This window comes from Adiantum capillus-veneris, chromosome 29, assembly GCF_014529385.1.
Source record: "Adiantum capillus-veneris isolate H3 chromosome 29, ASM1452938v2, whole genome shotgun sequence".
NCBI classification, from domain to species: Eukaryota; Viridiplantae; Streptophyta; class Polypodiopsida; order Polypodiales; family Pteridaceae; genus Adiantum; species Adiantum capillus-veneris.
This window is the reverse complement of record NC_140959.1, coordinates 46,445,123-46,468,285: the sequence shown is the minus strand read 5'-3', so window position 1 is coordinate 46,468,285 and position 23,163 is coordinate 46,445,123. Positions and strand designations below refer to the sequence as shown.

The window sequence follows — 23,163 nt, the reverse complement described above, 5'->3', positions numbered from 1 at the left end:
CGATTTGAAGAATGTCCATGAAGTTAGAAGCTTTTTGGGCCTATGTTCTTACTACCGGCAGTTCATTAGAAAATTTGCAAAGGCTGCAAAGGCTGCTTCCCCTTTGCATATCTTGACACAGAAAGGAGTCCTTTTCTCGTGGGGACCCACAGAGGTGACTGCCTTTCAAACTTTGAAAGAGAAATTGACTACAAGTCCAGTTTCGAATTTGCCGGATTTGCAAAGGTCATTCGAAGTATATTGCTTGTGGTCGTAGTCTGGGTGCGGTCTTAATGCAAGAAGGCCATGTCATTGCCTATGAGAGCTGATTGTTTTCAAGGCCGGAATTGACATCACAGATTTATGAGAAAGAGCTTTTGGCGGTTATCCATGCTCTTACTTAGTGGAGACATTACCTACTCGGAGCCGATTTTACAGTATTCACTAATCATCAGAGTTTACGCTGCTTCTTGTCACACAAGCAGTTATCGGAAAAGCAAACGCGGTGGGCTAACATCTTGTCACAGTTTCACTTCTAGATTGTCCATGTGCAGGGACAGAAGAACTTGGTGGCAGATGCTTCGTCCCGAAAGCCGTTAGTCTTGGCTATTCCCGCGATTCATCATAGAAGCTTCGAGGACATGGTAGATCAGTACGCCACAGATCCAAATTTTTCATATGTATTCAGTCAAATACATAATGGGGAGGTAGTAGCGGGATATTCCATTCGGGATGGCTACTTGATGAAGAAAACGATGTTGTGCGTTACACAACCATTGAGGGAAAAGGTTCCAGGTCACTGCGGCATTGACGCCACCTTGAAAGGTGTGGAGCGATACTTCTTTTGGTCGAGACTCAAGAAGGATGTAGACGATTTTGTACGCAGTTGCTGAAACCGGCCTGTTCAATCCAAAAAGGGCGGTAGACTTTACTTTAAACCTTGATTTAGCTTTCACCCATTATTAGTCGTCTATTTTACCTGTACTTTCAAGACACAACAAAGGGGAGAGGGATACAGGCTACTAGATTGCACCTGTATGAGTAGACGGACACCAGATTGGCCCCTAACTTAGGCACCCCTTTCGGTATTTCTTTATTGTTCAAAAGAGGGAATAAACGTTGTGGTTCCCTACAAGCTGCCCCGCACAAACTCGGCTGAATTTCCACTGTTCCAGCCCGATTTCGGCAACATAACTGTACTAGAACCCTTCACAGTCAGTATTCCCACGCATTGGCCGACTTTCCCGACGCATACGGGCACTTTGCAAAACCTGGCGAGAATCTGCAGCACTCTGTTTTCAGCCCTGAAATTGCGCCAGATCACCTGTACAGCGGTCCCCTTGCGTCCCCGAACCTCCTGGGGGTATTAGGGTCCGTTTAGGGCCAAAACCCTAAACCTGCAAAAATACACAGCAGGCTGTAATTTGCTGTTTCGGGCTCCGTTTCGCGTGCCGGTCGCATCCGTAGCAAGCCCTCGAGCTCCCGCACCTGTAGGGCTACTTGCCCTTTGAATCGGACGAGATTTCTGGCGTGAAACCTCTCCGAATTCACCTGTACCTGCGGGGGGATTAGCCGCTAGCTAATCCAGTACCTGTGCAAGAGGCTCTTGCCTCGGCAATCGCGCATGAACCCACACAACTGTACATTGGTCAAATGAAGAGCCCATTAGTGGGGCATAACATACTGCCAAAGGGGAGAGAGAGGGCAGTGCGTAGCGTGCAGGGCATCACTCCTGGCACCGCATTGTGCATAAGAGGGAAAGCAAGCACTCCATAGCTCTTAACCTGTGACCAAACTAAAAATGAGGCTCTCCCCTCTTCAAATTCAGCGCCACTTCTTGTTGCATGAGGCAAGTGCACCAGAATGTGCCACTTGGCACATTTACAAGCATTTTCCCGTTTCGGGGTTGCCGCCTAAAAATCTCCCAACCGGTTGCCCAGTTGACTTCACGGCAGAGTAAGAAAATGTTCCCCTTGTCATTCCGGAGGTAATGACGTCAACACATTTTCAGGTCCCAAAATAGCAGTTCCCTAAATTTTAGGAGATGCTGCCATTGTATCTTTCTAGGTCATCCGACCCTCTTTGTACACTGCGGCCACATCCAGAACTGAAATGTAGCCTCTGTAGCAAAGGATTCCACTTTGGCTAGTCAATGACCCCACTTGGCTAACCATAGTCCTTGTCCAACCTTAGTGCTCTCTTGCCCTCAGGCCTGGACTCCCTCTGGACAGTTCCACACTAGCTATGCAATGCAGGGCAGTTAGATTTCCCGAGGGGTGTTTCCAAAAAGTGAAAGTAAATAGATAATAAGAAAGAAATCAACAAAAAGGATAGATAGTAGTCACACGCTGGTGACAGTTGCCTCGTATGCCAGAAGGTCAAGTTTGACAGGCATAAAGCACAGGGATTGTTACAGCCTTTACCCATTCCCACCCGCCCCTGGGAAAGTATTGCTATGGATTTCATTTTTGATCTCTCGAAGACACAGAGTGGGCACGATGGTATCTGGACTGTTATTGACAGATTTAGCAAGCACGCTCATTTCATTCCAGTAAAGAAAACAGTCAAGGCGGATCATTTAGCGAGATTGTTCATTGCCCAGATATTCAGATTACATGGCATGCCTGAGATAATAGTCTCTGACAGAGATCCCCGATTCATGAGTTTGTTTTGGAAGGCTATTTGGGAGAACATTGGCATACGATTGCAGTTCTCGTCATCTTTCCACTCGCAAACAGATGGGAAATCTGAGATTGCAAATTTAGTCGTATTGGATTTATTGAAGTCTTACATTTCTGATCAGAAGACTCAATGGGAAAAGTTTTTGCCCTTGGTGGAATTTGCCTACAATAACACGATCCACTCTTCGATGAGAACGGCGCCATTCGAGATTATTGAAGGTGCTACAACGGTTCCACCCTTCCTAAGCACGAAAGGTAAGGTTCCACCCTTCCTACGACGGTTCCACCCTTCCTAAGCACGAAAGATAAGATTTTTGAAGCCGACCAGTACACGAGGGACTTGGACACTGCTTTTGCCAGGGTCCAAGAGGCTTTAGCGAAATCTCAAGAAAGACACAAGAAGGCAGCAGATCGACACCGTCGCGATTTGAAATTCAAGGAAGACGATTGGGTGGTCTTACGTTTTCAAAAGACACGCCTGAGAAAGAAAAAGGCAAAGGAGCGGCTTTTTCCAAAGCTTAGCATGAGATACTATTTTCCAGATTTAAAAAAAAAAGATAAATGATGTCTCCTTTAGATTGAAGTTGTCCGATACTTGGAGAATTCACAATGCTTTTCATGTGAGTCTCTTGAAGCCTTTTAAAGGCGATGTGCCCGATGATGGGGAGCAAAATGAGCAACCCAAAGTGGAGGAAAGCGAGAAGATACTCATTCCAGAACAGATACTGGCACATAAAGATAGAAAGATTAAAGGTAAATTGATTAGGCAGTTCTTGGTTAAATTCAAGAACTATCCTACATTGGATGCGAAGTGGATGGAGGAGGAGGACCTAGCAAATACTTCTCAGATTGTGGAACTTTACCTTGAAGCATTCGGTTTAGCATAGTCTACTCCGATAGAACCCCGATTTCAGCATGGGTGAATCTAGTGCAGTGGGCATGCACAAGAGGGGAGTCACTCGATTACCCCGATTTTTGATACTTCTGAGCTGACAGTATTCTACTATATGACTTTATGGATTGGAATTCCCGAAAATGAATATGGTACTGATTGATTTGTACTTGACTTGTTTGAGTGCACGAATTGATAGACGAAATGACTGCAGCATTTCGGTCTCATAAATCTCTATAGACATGATTGCAATATGGATTAGTTAAATCGGGCATCTGTGAGGTCCCGACTGGATCTAGATGCGATTGCTAAATACGTTGCCGATTAATCATGGTCTGAGATTTGGAATGATTTTGTATGTGATTTGTCCTGTGATGTCAAGTGATGTCCTGTGATGTGACGGCGATTGGTACATGTGCTAGATGTGTTGTTCCTAGTGCGTCGGTACTAACAATCAGTGTCTCCTAAGACAGTTTATGGCCTCTGTCTATTTTGCAGGCATAATCGAGGGCGATTACAATGCTTTCAACAGGGGGGTATGTCACAAATGGGTGACGTGGGAACAGACCCTGGGACACATTGACACATGGCAGCAATACAGACCCCCGCACAATGCGCTGGCAAGATGACGTGGCCAATATACGGATTTTACCCTGACGGTAATTGCGGAGCTGCTAACATGGCATTGCATACGGAAATCCGTTGGCTGAATTAGCAGGTTTTGGGGATAATTGCTTTTGTGAGAGAAGCTTTTCAATTACTGCTTTTGGGGCTCTGCTTTTGGGCATCCCTTGTATCAATAAATAAGTGGACAGGGCCTCACTTCTCAAAGCATCTGGACGCAGAGTCTGAGAGTGAGCACCTACCCACTCTTGTGTACTTTGAACACAGATTAATACAAAAAGAAATACTGAAAGGGGCGTCAGTCTTTGGGGCCAATATCTCTAGGCACGAAACTACGTCGAGCAGTGTCGACTGAAGTGTGAATTGTGAACTATGTTGAAGTGAATCTTTGTTGTGTCGCGGTAGAATCTTGACTTGGGGTGTCCAAGTTTGTTACACTAGGAGACTCATCTAAGGTAAATTGCTCGAGAGCACCATCACTCTTGACTGACAACACACGTCCAGATACTCCAGAAGCTAAGGTTAACATGCTCATGGATCGCTTTCTCATCTCCTTCATGTGCAAAGTGCACATTGATCGAGCCGATGAATGCGGTCATCATACAGTGGAAACAATTGTTGAAGCCTCAAGTGAAGGACAAGCCAAGGTGAAGGCGATTAAGTCTTATATCAATAAGGGAACCAATTCTTTTGCACTGACGGCGAGGCAGCAGCAATAGATGATGCATCATGTGTAGGGATATATGCCACCCTTCCTATGCTATTTGGGCAGGAATATACAGGGATAGATATGACCCTTAAGGCAATTGAGAGATCAATGAGGTTTTCTTTGGACTGAAGTTGCCAAACACTTGACAGGTGCTAGAGGACAAGAAGCTTCAAGAGCAACCTAAGGTAGTAGGAATAGAGGAAATTCTTTTACCCAGGCAAATCCTAGCGCACAAGGAAGTGAAGGCTAAGTCAATAGTTCCAGAACCATATCCTGCTCTGGGTGCGAAGTGGATGGAGCACTTGGCACATACTCCTCAGTTGTTAGATATTTCACCTTGAGGCTATTGGTCTGGCTGCAACCACTCCAAAAGTGCATGTCAATTCAACATGTTGACTCTAGTACAATGCGTCCTACGCAAGAGAGGAGCTACTCCACTCCTTTATCACAGATCACCAGCAAATTGAGATAGATTCAACCATTTTGTCTCTAACATTTTGGGGGTATTGATGTGCTGGCAGGACTTTGCCCGGTGACTGCTATATGTATTATGACATACACATTCATAGTTTATCATGTGACATGATACGTGATGTTATGATTGGAATTCCAAAATGTGCGATTGAAGTGTTCAAACAAATCATGCTATATCAGGTGCAACAAAAGGGTTTGAGGATTTTAACTCAGATCTAGTACTTCGCACAAACACAAGGTTACTTTACTTCACTTGACAATGAAAGAGAGAAGCAAAGAGCGAGAGAAAGAGAAACAACACCACACGTTGAATTCCAACCACCCTCAAGAGCCCCCTTGCTCTATTGCCGAAGCAAGTACTTGCTTTAATTACTTACACAAATGCTAATACAAGGGCTAAATGCTGAATACTAAGTGTTGATGCTTCATGCGGATAAACTGAAACATGTTAGGGCTGATCTGATGCAAAATGCTGAGGCTGATCTAGTGCAAAAACGCTGGGCTGAACTAATGCAAAAACGATGATGATGTTGGGGTGTTGGCAATGAAAACACTAGGTGTTGAGGTGTTGTGGGCACTGGATGCCCTTGCGTATACAAGGTTTCGATGTCCTAAAAATTGAAGGCCAAGTGACTCTTTTATAGGTTTTTTTTGCCATTTGCCCTACCTACTTTTTATAAATGTCATGTCAAAGTCGCTTATTAACAATTAACTTACGTTATTGTTCATATGCCTATATGCTCTAAGTGATTGTATGCAACTACGACCTGCCTCATCACGCATGTCCTTCTAGATGCTCACAACTAAAGACCGATACTGATCTGTAGCAATAGCTTGTCCACGTGGCTCAGTGCAATACGCACGTGACATCCCCCTTGTTAAAGGTGAGACAACAATTGTGGAACTTCTTCCTGTGGATGTTTTCTATACTCTTGATGTTGAATGCTTCTGATGCATGTGGATGTGTAAACCGGTAAAATTTGTCCAAACTTACGGATACTCCGGATGCAGGTATTGCTGCGATGTAAACACCGACCAGCCAAGTTACTAGGTAGCCTTACTACTAAATACTAACCTTGGTGTGTTGACTTTGCCTTGCGAGCAAGTGTTGTAATAGACTTGGACACTCCAAGCCAAAAGACCTAGTGCAACACACGCGAGAGAAACTTAAAGAACTGAGCAACAGTGAACATAGAGAAAGAGACAATACGGCACGGTGGAGCTCCACGCCAAGAGATATTGGCCCCAAAGATTGGCATCCCCTCTCAGTATTTCTTTATTATTATTCTTGCACAAGTACAAGGTCCAAGGGTCCTCTATCTCCGTGGTGCTCCCAAGCTAATCTGCAGACAGAGGAGGCCATGGCACCCTTTGAAGACCCTTGGCCAAAAGGAGTACATAAAGCATGAATCTAAAAGCATCTAAATTCCCAAAAGCTAGCGCCCCATGGATTATCGTTCGTATTGCCACGCCAACAACAGTTCCGCGTTTTGCGCCTCAAATCGTGGGCGTCCGTACAGCCTGCCACATCATCAACCGCTCGCTAGTTTTGGGTCCAGCTTTAATTAAAAAGGTTTTTAGGCCCCTCAGTCATGGTGCCATAACTTGGAACAACTTATAGATAAGTTTCTTTAAAAATTGGGCCTCTCGGTCGAGTTCCATAAGTTGGTCACACTTCTGCTCGCTCTTTCACTAGGGTTCTAGTCCCTTTCTGTTCGAACTCCGTCCTTTAGGCCATGCCACGCCATCACTTTGTGACATACCCCCCTCTTCAAAGAATTGTAAGAGCTTTTGCAAAACAGACATAGAACAAAAACTAGTTCAACAAACACTGACTCTTAAGTACTGACGTTCTTAGACGACATTTATCCAACACTTGCACTAAGACAAAAGTCGTTGAACATTCATATCACATTCACATCACTATCCCCGTCAAGATCTTATTAGATGAGAATCATGATCATTGTAACTTATTTAGCAATCACACCCAGACCGCACTGATCTCTGACGGATGTCTTGATTGACTAAATATTGTTTCTATCATATACACATCACCCCTCAAGTGAACAAGACAGAAATGTTGCAATCATTTCATCTTTCGAACATGCACTTAGACAATACACACATGAGAGAGCACGTGTAATAGATTCATTTAAGGAATTCCCATTTCAAAGTACTTCTTTTTATAAAGTCATTAAACAGAATCCTTTGCGCCCTTCAGTATCCTTGAAATCTCAAAAAGAAATCAGTGACTTTACTTCATCAAGATAACCTATGACAAAGGATCGGAGTAATTCTCCTCGTGCAACGCTTACTGCACCAGATTTAACTTGCTGATTAATCCATAATTCTTGGAATGGTTGGTGCTAAACCAAAAGTTCAAGGTAAAGTTGTAAAATCTGAGGAGTATCTGCTAGGTTCTCCTCCTCCAACCACTTGGCATCCAAAGCCGGATAGTTCCTGAACTTAACTAAATACCGACATGTCAGCTTACCTTTCACTTTACTTTCCTTGTGAGCCAGGACCTTGAAACGAATGAGGAGATAGGATCTCCCGGCCACACAAACCGCCTACAGATGAATGTCGGACGAACCACCCAACCATAGCCACCATCCGGCAGCTCCCCCGTGCTGGGGCCAGCGTCCAAGGACATAGGCGTGCACCTGTAAGACCGAGCGTCTCATACCTCCTCGAGGTGACCTCGCGCAATCCTAGCCTCACGGGCTAACCACTGGCACTCTGCCAGTGGTGTCGATAACCGTAAATGAGGCCTTGGCCTCCCTTTTATAATAATGGCCGACCACACTGGTCGGGTTCACACTACGTCCACCCGAACACTGGACGCCCATCCCGACGCCATGTGGGCTAGATCCCCTCTCCTATGAGCGGGACATAACATACTTCCCCCCTTAAGAACCATTGATGTCCTCATCAATGAAGTGGGGATATTGAGCCTTCAAAGCTCTAACAGGTTCCCAAGTAACAAACCTTTCAGATTGGCCCTTCCATTTAATCAAGTACTCGTCATAAGCCTTTTGGCGCAAATGACGGGTACGATGATCTAAAATTGCTTCTGGTTCTCGAGGAATATACTCAGTTTGCATATCTTGCCATACATTCTCCTGGATAGGCACCACAACTTCGGCTTCGCCCAATTTCTCTTTAAGGCGGCTGACATGAAACACTTGGATGTACAGTAACATCCGAAGGAAGAGCCAGTTTGTAGGCAACTTGGCCAATTTTCTTTGTGATCAAGAACGGACCACAATATCTAGCTGAAAGCTTATAATGCTTTCCTGTTCGCATAGTCTTGGAATCCTTGGGTATCTTCAGATAAACCCATTGTCCCACATCTAGAGTCCTTGGAGATCTCTTTTGATTAGCATAGGTAGTGACTCAATCACGAGCCGTTCTTAAACTATCTTTAGCCAATTCGAGCATCTCCTACATGTCATACAGGAAATCACAAGCTTGGCAGTCCTTGATTTTCTCTAAGCCAATAGCAATCGAGGATTTAGGCTCGAATCCATACATCAGCATGAATGGGCTAAATCCAGTAGCACAATGCTTGCTACTATTATAGGCAAACTCTAAATGTGGAAGATACCTTTCCCAGTCAGACTGCCTATGAGAGACATAGGCTCTCAACATGTCCTCTAACCTCTGATTCATCCTCTCAGTTTGTCCGTCGGACTCAGGATGGTCAGAAGACGACATACTCAACTTCGTCTGAAGGTGAGCAAAGACATCTCGCCAAAATCGGCCAGTGAACTTAGTATCTCGATCACTGACGATATCTTTTGGGAGACCATACAGCTTATAAAGCTGATCGACAAATAAAACCGCCAACTCATGGCTTTTTACTGTCGACTTCGTTGGTATAAACTTCGCCATTTTTGTGAGTCTATTGACCACAACCCAAATAGCGTCATTGCCCCGACTAGTATTAGGCAAACCAACGATGAAGTCCATGGAAATACTCTGCCACTTGGCATCTGAGATTTCCAATGGGTGTAGCAGGCCAACTTTCCTAAGGCGCTCTGCCTTATTGACTTGACACTGAGCGCATCTCTTCACATAGCTCTCTATGTAAGAGCGCATTCTTGGCCAATAGAAATATCGCTTGACCAAAGCTAAAGTTCTCTGGATGCCTGGGTGCCCAGCGCTGGGAACATCGTGGCATTCCCACAAAATCCTTTGTCGAATCTCATTGATTTCCGGCACGCAGACTTTACCATTTCTAAACAATAGTCCACCCCTAATGGAATATTGTCGTTGTCTCGTCTCTCCAGCACGACTCACTTGGGTCTCCGGACCACCCAAGCCTGTATGCGAGTCATGTCCCACTTCGACCTCGTTCCATATCTTGTCAAAATGGCCATCGGAACGACATAGCCCTCGGAGAGAGAGAGAGAGAGAGAGAGAGAGAGAGAGAGAGAGAGAGAGAGAGAAATCCGTCGAGATTTCAGCCATAGACAAGGCATTGACCTCAGGAATCCTATTGAGCACATCGACAACTCGATTGCTTGATCCTTTCTTATAACAGATCTCAAAGTCAAACTCTTGCATAAGCTCAACCCATCTGGCCTTCCGGCCTCTGAGATCACCCTGATCACAGATATAGCGCAAGGAGTGATGATCCGTCCATGCAACAAACGTAGAGCCATACAAGTAGTACCGCCATTTCCCCAAGGTGTGGACTACAGCGTAAAGCTCCTTCTCATACGTTGGATAACGCATCTCAGCGTCAGAAAGCTTCTTACTTTCAAATGCAACAGGACGTCCATCCTGGTATAATGCCGCACCAATAGCATAATCACTAGCATCCATTTCAACCACAAACGGTTTGGTAGGATCCACAATGTGCAATATTGGCGCAGTAGTCACCAAGTGTTTTAGGGTCCGAAAGCTCTCGTCGAGACGCTCATTCCAAACAACAGGGGGATTACCTTTGCGACGAGGACCCGAAGTCTACGGGCCTTTCACCCCTCCTTTTAAAAGTTGTGTAAGCGGAGCAGCAACTTTAGAGTAATCCTTGATGAACTTGCGAAAGAATCCGGTAAGCCTAAAAAGGACTTTACTTGGCGCACATTCTTCAGAATGGGCCAATTTCGCACTTTATCCAACTTTTCAGGGTCGACGCGAATTCCATCGCGAGTAATGATGTGACCCAAGTACAGAAGCTCTTTCTTAAAGAATTCACATTTAGAAGCCTTAGCGTAAAGCTTCTCAGTTCTCAGTACTTCGAGAACAGTACGTATATGGACTAGGTGCTCAGACAAACTTCGGCTGTAGATCGAGATGTCATCGAGAAATACAACAACGTAGGCATAGAGGAAGTCTCAAATCTCAAATGCAAAGAAACTGGGATATGACCAGAGAACACAATGCTAGGCAAAATCGTGATTGTCCCCCCATGAGGTGATGCCAAGGGGAACACATAAAGACTATCTAGTAGCTCAAGCAGACGACAGGATTGCCTTCTAAAACCCCACGAAAACTGCAATTACTGTGGAGTGCGAGCGACAAATGAAGTATGCCGAGCATCTGTACCAGAAATTGCAAAAAGAAATTTGTCCAAGCATCCTCTCACACAGTGCTACATATGATAAAGATCGGGGTTGAATGGCTCACCAAACCTTAGTCATCTCTACGTTGTTGAAATCACCGCCAACGTCCCACGAATCCATAGTAGCCAAGACATCTACAATCTGTTGCCAAAAGTCGAGTCTCTCTTGAGCTGAAGTGGGGGCATAGATGCACATCACACCAACCAAGGTATCATCAATCTCTAGTAATCTACATTCCTCTACTATGTACTAGAGTACCATGGTCACGTACACAATGGCACCAACGAGGTCCCGCAAAAATGCATATACCACTACTAGAATACTATTGTTCCATCGCAGTTTCCCAAAATGTATGAGAATCCCCAATTAACAAGTTGCCACATCTACGATAACTGTCTATACATAACTTGTGCTCTTGCACAAGGAGTATATCCACATCTCCGTGTACACGAGAACGTAAATCTCTACGAAGAAATGTTTGGGACTATTGATGCTAGTGTGATGCAAGCCATTGATATTCCAAGTGACAATATTTAAATCCATGTATCAACCAATGATGAATCTAGAACCTCAAAGGCATATATCAATCGTGTCAACAGCTACAAGACTAAGGATCAAAGTTGAGCTCTCTTGATCCCTAGACGAAGTCCTCAAACAAGAGCTAATGGAAGCGCATCCTCATTATGTGGTAGTGGCCGTAGAAGTTGTCCTGGGGCAAAGGAGCAAGCAACTGTAAACCAAGAACCAAAGTAGTCAAAAGAGCAAACCACTGTGGAGACACTCGCATGATACGAGAGATCGAGGTAGTATAGTCCCCGAACAGAACAAGTGTAGCTATTGTACAGCTCTTATGCTTTGTGCCAGTCTGTCTATGGCAATGCATAATAGCATGCAGCTTGCCCAAGTCTGGATAGCTTGCAAGGTGTGGCGAAGAACAAAATCCATCTCATTGAAACTTTTGTACATGTCCCCATGACAACAAAAGGTAGGGAGGAGAGCATGGGACTCTACCGGCTACCTAGAAGAGAGCGTGCCTTCTGTGCATGCCATAAAGTGTACAATCGAAGCAATAACAGACCAATGCTATCATCGTTATACTCAACTCTAGAAAACTCTCAAGCTGTCAACCCTCTAGCTATGAAGGATCGAGAAACATGAGGGGGTGGTAGGACGCACAAGAGAGGTGGAGAGGGTGGAGTGCCATGTGTGAGGGTGGGGAGATTAGGGTGGGTGGCAGGGGGTGATGGAGCTACAGTGTCAGTGGGTGGGGGCCGAATGGGAGAAGAGACTAGTGAAGATGGCAGAGGTGGGATGTCAATCTCCATAGTCAAATGTGAGGTAGTCCTGGGTGGATGCCGCGAAGTGGAGGGTATGTTCGATAGTGGATGAACCGGCTGAGTAGCTCAAACCTATGAGATTGTCGGGGAGACATGTTGTCGAGATGGTGGATGTGGTGATACAGGTAACAGGAGGCAGTGGCCGCAGAAAGATATGGTGACAAGGGGCCTTCTGCAAACCCTTCACTATGCCCTGAGGTGGGGGATGGTGTGGCTCAAGGCGATGAGAAGGGTGGAAAGGGCAAACTCTCACCATGTGCTCAAATTGATGGCACCTAAGACTGATTAGACGGAACTGCTCTGTGGTGGGATCGTGAACCGTATTATATCCGGAAAATTGTGTCACAAGGTACGTAGACTTGTATCCGCGGTGTGCGGATCTTTGTAGCTAGTGATCCTAGTATAGCCATGCCCACCTAGCAACTACTACAACTACACCACTGTAACAGGGAACGGGAGGAACACAACCCAAACGTTCCAAAACGGCGTTCCATACGAGTCCCGTTCCAAAAACGGAGATGGGAACGAAACACCATTCCGGAACGGGGTGTAACCGGAATGGTGTTCCGGAATGGGCGGAACATGAGGCGGAACAACGAAACGCGGGGCGGAATGGGCAAAAGTAGGTATTTGGGGGAAAAAAAGTGGGCTTTTGGGGGCAGATTTAGGGCTGTTCGGGGAACATATTTGGTGCAGGGGTAGATTTGGGGGCAGTTTTGTGGTTGTTTAGGAGTTTATTTAAGACTAAGCTGAATGGAGGTAATTCAATCCTTACTTTAGGTGGACCGTTCCGCCCCGTTCCCATTCCGGCCCCCCCTCCTCCTCCCCGTTCCCGTCCCGTTCCGGACCCTCCCATTCCCGTTCCCCGTTCCCGTTCCGAGTAACTATGAACTACACTAGTGACGCAACCTGAAAGATGGACCTGACGGAGAGAGCGATCGGGAAGCGAAGGATCCACCACTGGCGATCAAACTCCTCAACATCAAAGTCTGGTGTCCTACGCTCTAAAACCAACACCCAAGTCCCTACAACAATAGGAGAGCGATTGTAGAGAGACTCGATGCAACGGTCATTTGAAAGTTACACCTGAACGATGCCGCGGCTAACCATGATGAGCTCCAAGATGCTACTTTTGGAGCCACCGAGGGCAAACTGTAGCCACTCCCGAACTATGCCGCGGGTGAGGGGAGAGGCCCATCATGCGCCCAACCAGCGTCTCTTCTTGAAAAATAAAAAACACACAGCTGATTCTCTATTGCATTGACCCCCTGTAGGCGCCCAAAGGTGTTGACCTATGGGGAAGTAAATCTAATACAACCGCCTGAAGGCAAAGTATAAGGCTGCCCACAGACATAGAACCTGTAAAAAGCCAAGGCGTACAAACTGAAACATAACGACAGTAGGCTGAACGATCTATATAACTGAAAAAACCAGGGGAACAACCCCTCCTAGTGAGGGTAAAAGTGCCCTGGGGACTAGGTAGAGAACCGAGAGGAGAAGGCATCCACCAATGCTTCTAGAAAATAAACACCTCATAGCTTCTCTCTCTCTCTCTCTCTCTCTCTCTCTCTCTCTCTCTCTCTCTCTCTCTCTCTCTCTCTCTCTCTCTCTCTCTCTCTCTCTCTCTCTCTCTCTATAGGTCATGAGTTCAACTCTCCTCGTCAGATAGATCTTTAAGGTCTCTTGGGATAGTTTCCTACAACGTTCAAACAATCTCATGGACATCACAAGGTGGATATTTACAAGATTCTACATGTCAAGTTTCGCATAGCATGCATATTGATGTGGAAAAGCAAGTGTGTCTCATTGATATAAACCTACACAAAGACGATTCCACCTTGAAATCAGTACGTGTTGAGCCAAGCATTCAGAAGGACGAACATGTAATGTTTCAACAAGAGGTTGAGCTCTTACCAAAAACCATTGATCACTCATGGGCTTGCTTAATATACGAATCCTTATCGCTTCCTTCGGATGAAAGACAATGGGTAAGCATAATGACTGCTGCTTTTTCTCGTCAACAGATGAATCTCGCTTGTAAGTACTCACAACTCTCCCATCCTCATCCAGGTATATATCCTCTATGTAAAAAGAAACTGGCCTGTGGCACACGGGCCTTAAAGACTTCCTTGTGTCCAGATCAAACTCGCCTCTACTCTGTTTTGAGTTCCAAGCCTTGAATGTTATTTCTGGCCGCTCAAGTTCACGCGGTAATATGACATAGGGAAACACTTGCACAACATAGCCAAGGGAAATGGATAATGACAGCTTCTGCTCTCGGTCATAGCATATGCAATGTTGAAGGAAACTGCTAGGTTCTATATGCATAGAATACATAAGGTGCCGCAAAGAGGTCAGTGCATCAAGCTTTGGAAACATTGGATCCACCTCCTCCAGATGATGCATGGATACAAATGGCGATATGGGATGGGCCGCAAGGAGACCAAACACATTGCCATGGACATCAAACTGTAAAACGAAACGGAGATCATATGTCAACCCTTAGTTCAGCTTAAGTGAACCGTGCTTGTATGTACCACAAGTATACTTTACCACAAGTACATGTGCATATTAAGTTACCAGTACATGTGCATATTAAGTTACCAGTACATGTGCATATTAAGTTACCGTTTCTTTTTCCAGATAATTCCCTGCTGGGACAGTGCAAATGTGCAAACATACCTGATGAAAGCCAGCTTCTTTTGTGAGAGGTACTCCAAGCTCTGTGATGCATGCATGAAGACGATCGTCACTTCCAATCAAGAAAGTATACCTCTCCAAGCATTCATCAAGCATTCTTGATAGGGCCTCTGCAAGCGGATAACTAATTGCAATTCCTCCTCCACCGAATGCCATGCCATGGCTGAAATGAGTGTTTGAGGCATGACTCTCTGATGGATATCCTATATAATACATTTCATTGTGATCGTATTTCTTGAGCACACGCACAAGATTATAAGGTGAAAAAATAGTATCATCATCTCCTAGAACAAACCAACACACATTGGGTAGGCCCAGTTTGAAAACCTCTTGAATGACGCGTGCAATGCGAACACCTGAAGGCTGCCCTGTTGAATAGGTGTATTTGAATCTGCTGATGTCTTCTGAAACAAGGACCTACATATGCACATCAACATTAATATCTTTGTGGATCTTGCAGCCATTTGGCATCACCAACAGCACTTATTCGAGAACTATAGAAAAATTGTGCAATGGTCACAAAATAAACTAATGTATCCACTTTGATATGGAAACCACAGCAGATGTTGCAACTAACCTGTGGAAGAATTGCTGCATCTCCTTCAAAAACCTCTACCTTCTCATCGAGCCAGAGAAAACCTAGCATTTCATCGGGCCTCCACCAGAGCTTAACATACTCTTTGCGCTTAGACCAAAGCTGAGCAGATCCTGCTATGTTAAACACAATGTTGTGCAAGGAGATGTCTGCGCTTTCAGATTCATTGCCCTCATGCATGTATAAGGAACCCTGTAAGGGTGCCAGAGGCAGCAAATCTTCCTCCCAAGGAAAGGCAACTGGGCCTCCTTGCAATTCAGGCCCTCCTAGCCAGCAGTCGGATTTATAAACAAAAGCAAGCCATGACAACACAAGCAGTGTAAGAACAAGTGCAATAATCACAACTGTTGTTGTCCTACGCTGGCGCCATCGACGATGAGCTTGAGATCTCTGGGAGTCGTGGCGGGGCATGATTGACAAGCTGGTAAGGGCCTAACATTTCCTCAGAAGGCTGAGGGCTTGGAGATGACGGACATCATAAAGATCCAGATATGGCGATGATACCCAGCGTTGCAGACATCTGGAGCGATAGCACTCTTAAGAGACAGAATAAAAGAGAAGGATGCACGTTTGATGGACTTACCGGGCTATGGCGATGGCAAAGAGGAAGACAACGATGATGACAAAGGAAGGACAGATTATCTTTATGAAACCACAAGCAGTATAACTATCTTCCATGCACCTTTCCCTCCATGCCTTCAAACATTTAAATTGTTGGCTGATGCATAAATGTTTTCTCAATTTACGAAGGGCTTCACATGTATACACGTTTTCTCAAACTATGTATAACATGCCTACGGCCATTTACACATCGTCTCAAGGCTCCCACAATAACATTGATAGGAAGTCTATACACACAAGTCGCTCGCAAAAAGTCAGTTCAAAAAATAAGGCCTAGCCTATTGCTTTGATTCAGTGTGGGGTCGAAGCTTGTTCCACTTTTGACAAGAGATTAGGGTCACCCAAAGTTTTACCAATCCATTTCTTTTATGACTTGATGTGCCACCCGCAAGGCAAGTCAGTACACCCATCGACCTAACTAACAACCTTACCTGCCATATTCCAGGCATGGCTCTTAGCATTGCTCACTAACAGCACTGATCTTAAGCAAATATCTTGGCTAGAATTGAAAAGTCCACAACAACCAAAGTGTGTTGCTTAGGGATTTCAATAATTGGCTACCAAAACTCGAGTTTTGCATTTATGCTCGAGAAGGAACCCAATGCCTCCACTCTAGAGAGGGGCAACACCGACCTCCTCCAATTGGATTCTTATTAATTGCTTTTTAGCGTACTCGTGGGCGTGTGTGGATACTGTTAAAGTTATGTGATGTTGGGGTATAAAGCCCAATGTGGTCGCCCAGGTAAGTGGGCGGGCCGCCAGGTATGTACACATATTCTTTTGTAAAAACCTAATAAGAACTCACTATGCTCTACACATTACAGTAGAGCGAGTTCACCATATCGGCGTGCTCTTCTTCTCGCACTCTCTCTCGCGTCGCACTTTCGCTCGTACTCCTTCAACTGGTATCAGAGCTCAGATCGAGGCTCGGGGCAGCACTGCAAGAGGCTAGAGTCACCAACTCCGATTGGAGTGAAATTCGACAGGCGAAGACACGGCCCCAAATCTCATGGGACAGCCCGAAGGGCTAGGTGTTGTCAGAATTTCATTCTGAGGTCATCTCGGCCACCATTCGGCTTCGACAAAGGTCTGCGCAGGCCATTTTCAACTACATGGTCTCGGCGGGTGCAGATCCAACTCTGCAAATTTGGGGTTTTCGGCCTACGACTGCAGGTGCTGAGGATATCGACACTCCCAGAGTGTTGATTTGTGGTTGTCTACACATCGAAGGACGGCTCACAGTTCTTGGAGGCGTGTCACATACGACACGGGCGCATCTACACACAGACTGTAGGCGACATCCACTAGTTCATCAGGTAGCTTGTGTTTGCTGCTTGATATTCCAGATTTCATCCTGACATTGCAGGTACTTCCACATGGGATGTATTGTCAGAGATGATGTATGTCTGTTGAGGGTTCGCTGGCTGTGAGTCACGCAGCAAACAACCGCCGCAGCGGTTACAGCATACAGTGGGAAATTTGTGGATGTATGACTTTGTGGGAAGTCTATGTACTGTCAGATTTACTGCAGCCTTTGTTGAGGGTCGAGTGAGGTTTTATTGAGCTGGGGGATTCTCGAATGTTGAGATCCTTTCGGTGATACAGGTCTTGGAGCGATCCCTCGAGCACCCTTAGATAGGCAGCTAGGATGTATTGACTGTGAGTTAGACAGTTGGGATTGCATCTTTGCTTTACTGCCGTTGAGGCATTGTCGTAGTCTATGCTTACAGGACAGTGACAGGATAGTGAGAGACAGTACAGGTGCAGGACAGGTTTACCCGCAGCTTACAGTGTCAGAGAGACAGTGTTTTTTGAGCTATTTTTTGGTCTGTTTTTAGTACACCATAGCCATTTTACAAAGGAGACTCTGCCAAAATTTCTGCAGAATCTGAAGCTTTCTTGGTTCATTTGACAAGTTGATATTGGTTCAGAGGTCAGTTTATAGGGGAAACTCTGCCGAATTTTTCCCAAAAAAAAAGTAAACTACTGTGAAGCGTAGCTATGGCTGGATCACAGGACACTGCTCTTTACAATATTAAGAAGCTGGATGGAACCAATTTCCCATTGTGGAAGAAGCAGATTTGGCACGTGTTGGTACAAAAGAAGTAGATAAAACCTATAAAGCTCAAGGGGATAAAACCAGAAGATATGGACGAAGATGAATGGAGCGAAATGGATGAATTGGCACTTTCTGCCATTATGCTGACTTTGGCAGAAAGCGTTTACTTCAATGTAGCAGACAAGATGTCGGCTTATCAAGCATGGTTAAAGCTGAGTGATCTTTATGAGAAGCAGAGTGCAGCTTCACAGGTATACTGGCTTAAGAAGCTTGTTGACTTGAAGATGAAAGAAGGGACACCTATGTCCAATCATCTGAATGAATTCAACACAATCTATAGTCAGTTGTCAGCTCAAGGTGTCAAGTTTGATGAACCTGTTAGAGCTATGTTCCTGTTGATCACATTGCCGGAAAGTTGGGACACTTTTCGCACAGCTTTGAGTAATTCTGCACCTCCAGATGGTTTGAACATAGCAGGTGTAGAAGGAAGTCTGCTTACTGAAGAAACCAATAGAAAGACAATGGACAAAGGCAAAGGAACAACCTTAGTTGTCAGGGGAAGGACCAAAGAAAAGTACAAAGGTGGAAAGAGGAATCAGTCTCGTAGCAAGTCCCGCAGTGCTAAAGGCAAGAGTGACATAGAATGCTACCATTGTGGCAAGAAGGGTCACATGAAAAGAGACTGCAGAGAATGGAAAGCAGAAAAAGGCAAAGAGAAAGCTGAAGACCATGGTGAGAAGAACAAGTCCTCAGTGAAGATTCAAGAAATAAATGTGACAAACACTGTTGCAGAGGATGACAGTCTAGTGTCAGGAGACATCTACTTCTTGAAGAATACAATGGACTCAGCTCTTCTTACAGCATCTGATGGAAATGCACTGAGTGACTGGATTATAGACTGAGAGGCATCACTTCATGTGTCTCCAAACAAGGAGTGTTTTACCTCTTATGTGACCACTAAAGATCATGTTCGGCTAGGCAATGGGCAGACATGTGAGATCTTAGGTGTTGGAGATGTTCAATTGAAGTTTCAGAATGGCTCTTCTTTCACGCTGAAGAATGTGAGACATGTTCCCGCAATTACAAAGAGCTTGATCAGCACAGGTTTACTTGATGATGCTGGCTACGTCACCACTTTTGGACAGAACATGTGGAAGATATCCAAGGGCTCTATGACAGTAGCACATGGAGTAAAGTCTGGAGGACTTTACATGATTTATGTATCAAATGTCTCTGAAAATGTAATCAATGTAACCGAGCAGCCGAACGTTTCTTTGTGGCATAGCCGGTTAGGACATATGTCCAAGAAGGGAATGGAAATCTTGTCTCGTTCTGGTTATTTGCCTGGCTTTTCATTTAATGATTTTGAATTCTGTGAACATTGTCTGTATGGTAAGCAAACACGGCAGCCACATAAGCAGAGAAGCAGTAGAAGAGATACACAGTTGGCACTTGTTCATAGTGATTTGTGTGGACCTATGCCTAACCTATCTCTAGGGGGAGCTTCTTACTTTATGACATTTATAGATGATTACTCGAGGAAAGTATGGGTTTACTTTCTCAAGCACAAGGATGAAGCGTTTAGTGTTTTCAAAACATTTGTGACACTTGTGGAGAATCAGAGTGGCAAGAAGCTTAAATGCTTACGCACTGCCAAGGGTGGAGAGTATGTTTCAAAGGCCTTTCAGGACTTTTGTGAGTCAAAAGGTATAAAACGTGAACTTACTGCTCCTTACAATCCTCCTCAAAATGGTGTTGCTGAGAGGATGAATAGGACCATACAAGAGAAGGTCAGAAGTATGTTGTCTAATGCACAGCTGCCAAATGGGTTTTGGGCTGAAGCTGTATCAACAGCTGTTCATCTTGTAAATAGATCTCCTAGCAAGGTTTTGCAGAAGGATTCAGTGCCAGAGATGGTATGGTCAGGCAAAATGCCCTCATACAAGCATCTCAGAGTCTTTGGTTGTGAGGCATATACTCACGTTCCAAAGGAATTTAGGAACAAACTTGAGCCAAAGAGTAGAAAGTGCATCTTTCTAGGCTATGGTAATTCTGGTGAGATGGGGTACAGACTTTGGGATCCCGAATCCAAAAAGGTTGTCCGCAGCAATGATGTTCACTTTAATGAATCCGAATATCATTCTAAACCAGAGAGGGTTGAGGAGATTAGAAGAGTTGTCTTCCAAGAAGATGGACCTGCACGTGCAAGACAAAATGTCAGTGCTCGAGAGGAGCAAGGACAGGATAGAGTGGAACCACAGGTTGTGGCTGAGCCTGAGCCACCTATTGTGCGTAGATCCGGACGTGTCACGCGACCTCCTGATAGGTTTGTTCCATCTATGAACTATGTCATGTTGACTGATTGCAATGAGCCTTCATGTTACAAGGAAGCAGTGCAAATGAAGGACTCCGAGAATTGGCAATTGGCCATGCAGTCAGAGATGACGGCTCTGCATAAAAACCAGACATGGAAGCTAGTTAAATTACCACGGGGAAAAAAGGCTCTACCCTGTAAATGGGTTTACAGGTATAAGATCACCGCTCATGATAGTCATCCAAAGTACAAAGCAAGGCTTGTTGCCAAGGGCTTTAAGCAAGAACAAGGCATTGACTTTGATGAAGTCTTCTCTCCGGTGGTCAAGATGACTACATTGAGATGCTTTCTTGCATTGGTTTCCATATTAGATTTGGTGTTGCACCAAATGGATGTCAAGACAACGTTCTTGCATGGTGATTTAGATGTGGAAATTTACATGCAGCAGCCAGAAGGGTTTGTTGAGAAAGGCAAGGAAGATTGGGTATGCCAGTTGTTAAAGAGTCTTTATGGCTTAAAACAATCACCGAGGGCATGGTACCATAAATTCCACAAGTTTATGCTTTCTCAAGGCTACAAATGTAGTGAGTTCGATCACTGTCTATATACAAAGAAGGCTAAGGATGGTAGTTGGCTGATCCTTATTTTGTATGTGGATGACATGTTGATTGCTGGCAAGCACTTGGAAGAAATTTCAGCTTTGAAGTCAAAGATGGAAAAATCGTTTGACATGAAATACATGGGTGAGGCAAGTCATATACTTGGTATGCGCATTGAGAGAGACAGATCAAAGAAGTTGATTTGGTTATCTCAAACAGAGTATATTGACAAGGTTTTGCAACGTTTCAATATGGAGAAGGGAAAGGCATTGAGTGTTCCATTGCCACCATATGTGAAACTTAGCAAACAAGATTGTCCTGTGTCTGAGGAAGAACAGGCTGAAATGGATAAGATTCCATATGCGTCTACAGTGGGTAGTTTGATGTATGCAATGATTGCTACTCGCCCAGACATTGCATTTGCAGTGGGAGTAGTAAGTCGATACATGTCAAACCCAGGCAAGAAACATTGGGAGGCAGTGAAAGAAATATTGAGATACCTGAAAGCTACAAAGAGTATGCGTATATGCTATGGGAGTCAGGAGCTAAGTGTAAAGGGTTTTACAGACTCAGATTATGCAGGTGACTTAGACAACCGAAGGTCTACGTCAGGGTATGTCTTTACATTGGCTGGTGGAGCAGTATCATGGCGTTCTAGATTACAAGATTGTGTTACTCAGTCTACTACAGAGGCTGAATATGTTGCAGCATCAGAGGCATGCAAAGAATCAATTTGGCTTAATCGACTAGTAATAGATTTGGGAATCAAAGAAGAGATTCCTGTGTTATATTGTGATAGTCAAAGTGCTATACAATTGGCTCGCAATCCAGTTTATCACTCAAAGACAAAGCATGTGGATGTGAAGTATCATTTCATCAGGGAAATGCTCGAGGATAAGCAACTTCAGCCTGTCAAAGTTCACACCACAGAAAATCCTGTTGATCTACTTACAAAAGGACTTCCCTCAGAGAGCTTTGCGCATTTTCGCAAGCAGTTAGGTGTAGGGTAGTACATCACTTCTCTACATCTCTTGTATATTAGCTTGTATAGTAGCTTCTCTCACACTTAAAGTACCACATTGGACTTTAAGTGGGAGGTTGTTGGGGTATAAAGCCCAATGTGGTCGCTCAGGTAAGTGGGTGGGCCGCCAGGTATGTACACATATTCTTTTGTAAAAACCTAATAAGAACTCACTATGCTCTACACATTACAGTAGAGCGAGTTCACCATATCGTCGTGCTCTTCTTCTCGCACTCTCTCTCGCATCGCACTTCCGCTCGTACTCCTTCATGTGAGTGGATTGGAATATTAAGAAGATTGAAACACATGAGTTTTGACGAAAGAAACAAGGTTTTGATCTTTTGTTTTCATTGTTTTTTTAACTAAGTGCACTCTCTACAATTTTGACTAGTTAGTTGTGTGTTGTGAGGGGGTATCTAGTTGAGTGTAAACAAGGATGATTACCCCAATCCTTTTCAATGAGAGATTTTCCTCATCCTCTTCTATTGCAATCATCGGAGGTGTGGTAAAGGCCACCGCCCTAAATCCATCGTATCATGATATATAAGTCTTTTCCTTCCAGTTCTAGTGTCCACTCTCCCCAATAATATCACCCCTATAATGCAGTGGTTCTCAAGCTTTGTAAGGAAACAATCTTCTCCTTTGAGTTTGGAAGGTGAACTGTTGCATGTCGTAGACACATCACTACCTCATTGCAGAGTGGTCCCTTAGTTCCAACTTTTGGCCAATAAGCTCATCTCTATAAAGTCATCCAAAAATTTCAACAAGGTTTTACTATTGTTTGAAAATATTGTTAATTTTGACAAAGTTTTTGGTGTACTCCCCTTCTCTACATTGTCATGTGTTTTAAACACCTTGCACACATTGAACAATGGGTGCTCTGTTTTAAAAAAAGGAAATGTTGCAAGAAAGGAGAATTTTTTAGGAAATGTTAAAAAATAGATAAAAATGTTTTAATTCAATGTGAGCCCAAGAGTTCGATCCCAAG

At 44.5% G+C, this 23,163-nt stretch overlaps 1 protein-coding gene across 2 annotated transcripts in view; it reads right to left on the bottom strand.

The window, feature by feature from the left end:
• Positions 1-16,358, bottom strand: part of LOC147419138 (uncharacterized) — a 40,447-nt gene extending 24,089 nt beyond the window's left edge. The window contains exons 1-4 of one of the 2 annotated variants that reach the window (XM_086506057.1): positions 16,145-16,353; positions 15,544-16,081; positions 14,949-15,383; positions 14,181-14,735 (exon numbers count right to left, since the gene is read on the bottom strand). In XM_086506057.1, the coding sequence (XP_086362183.1) occupies positions 14,181-14,735; positions 14,949-15,383; positions 15,544-15,972 (1,419 nt within the window). In that variant the 5' untranslated portion in view covers positions 15,973-16,081; positions 16,145-16,353. Of the gene's footprint in view, positions 1-14,054; positions 14,736-14,948; positions 15,384-15,543; positions 16,082-16,144 lie in introns of those variants that run through there. The other variant, XM_086506056.1, reaches the window with a different exon arrangement.
• Positions 16,359-23,163: the final 6,805 nt, after the last annotated feature.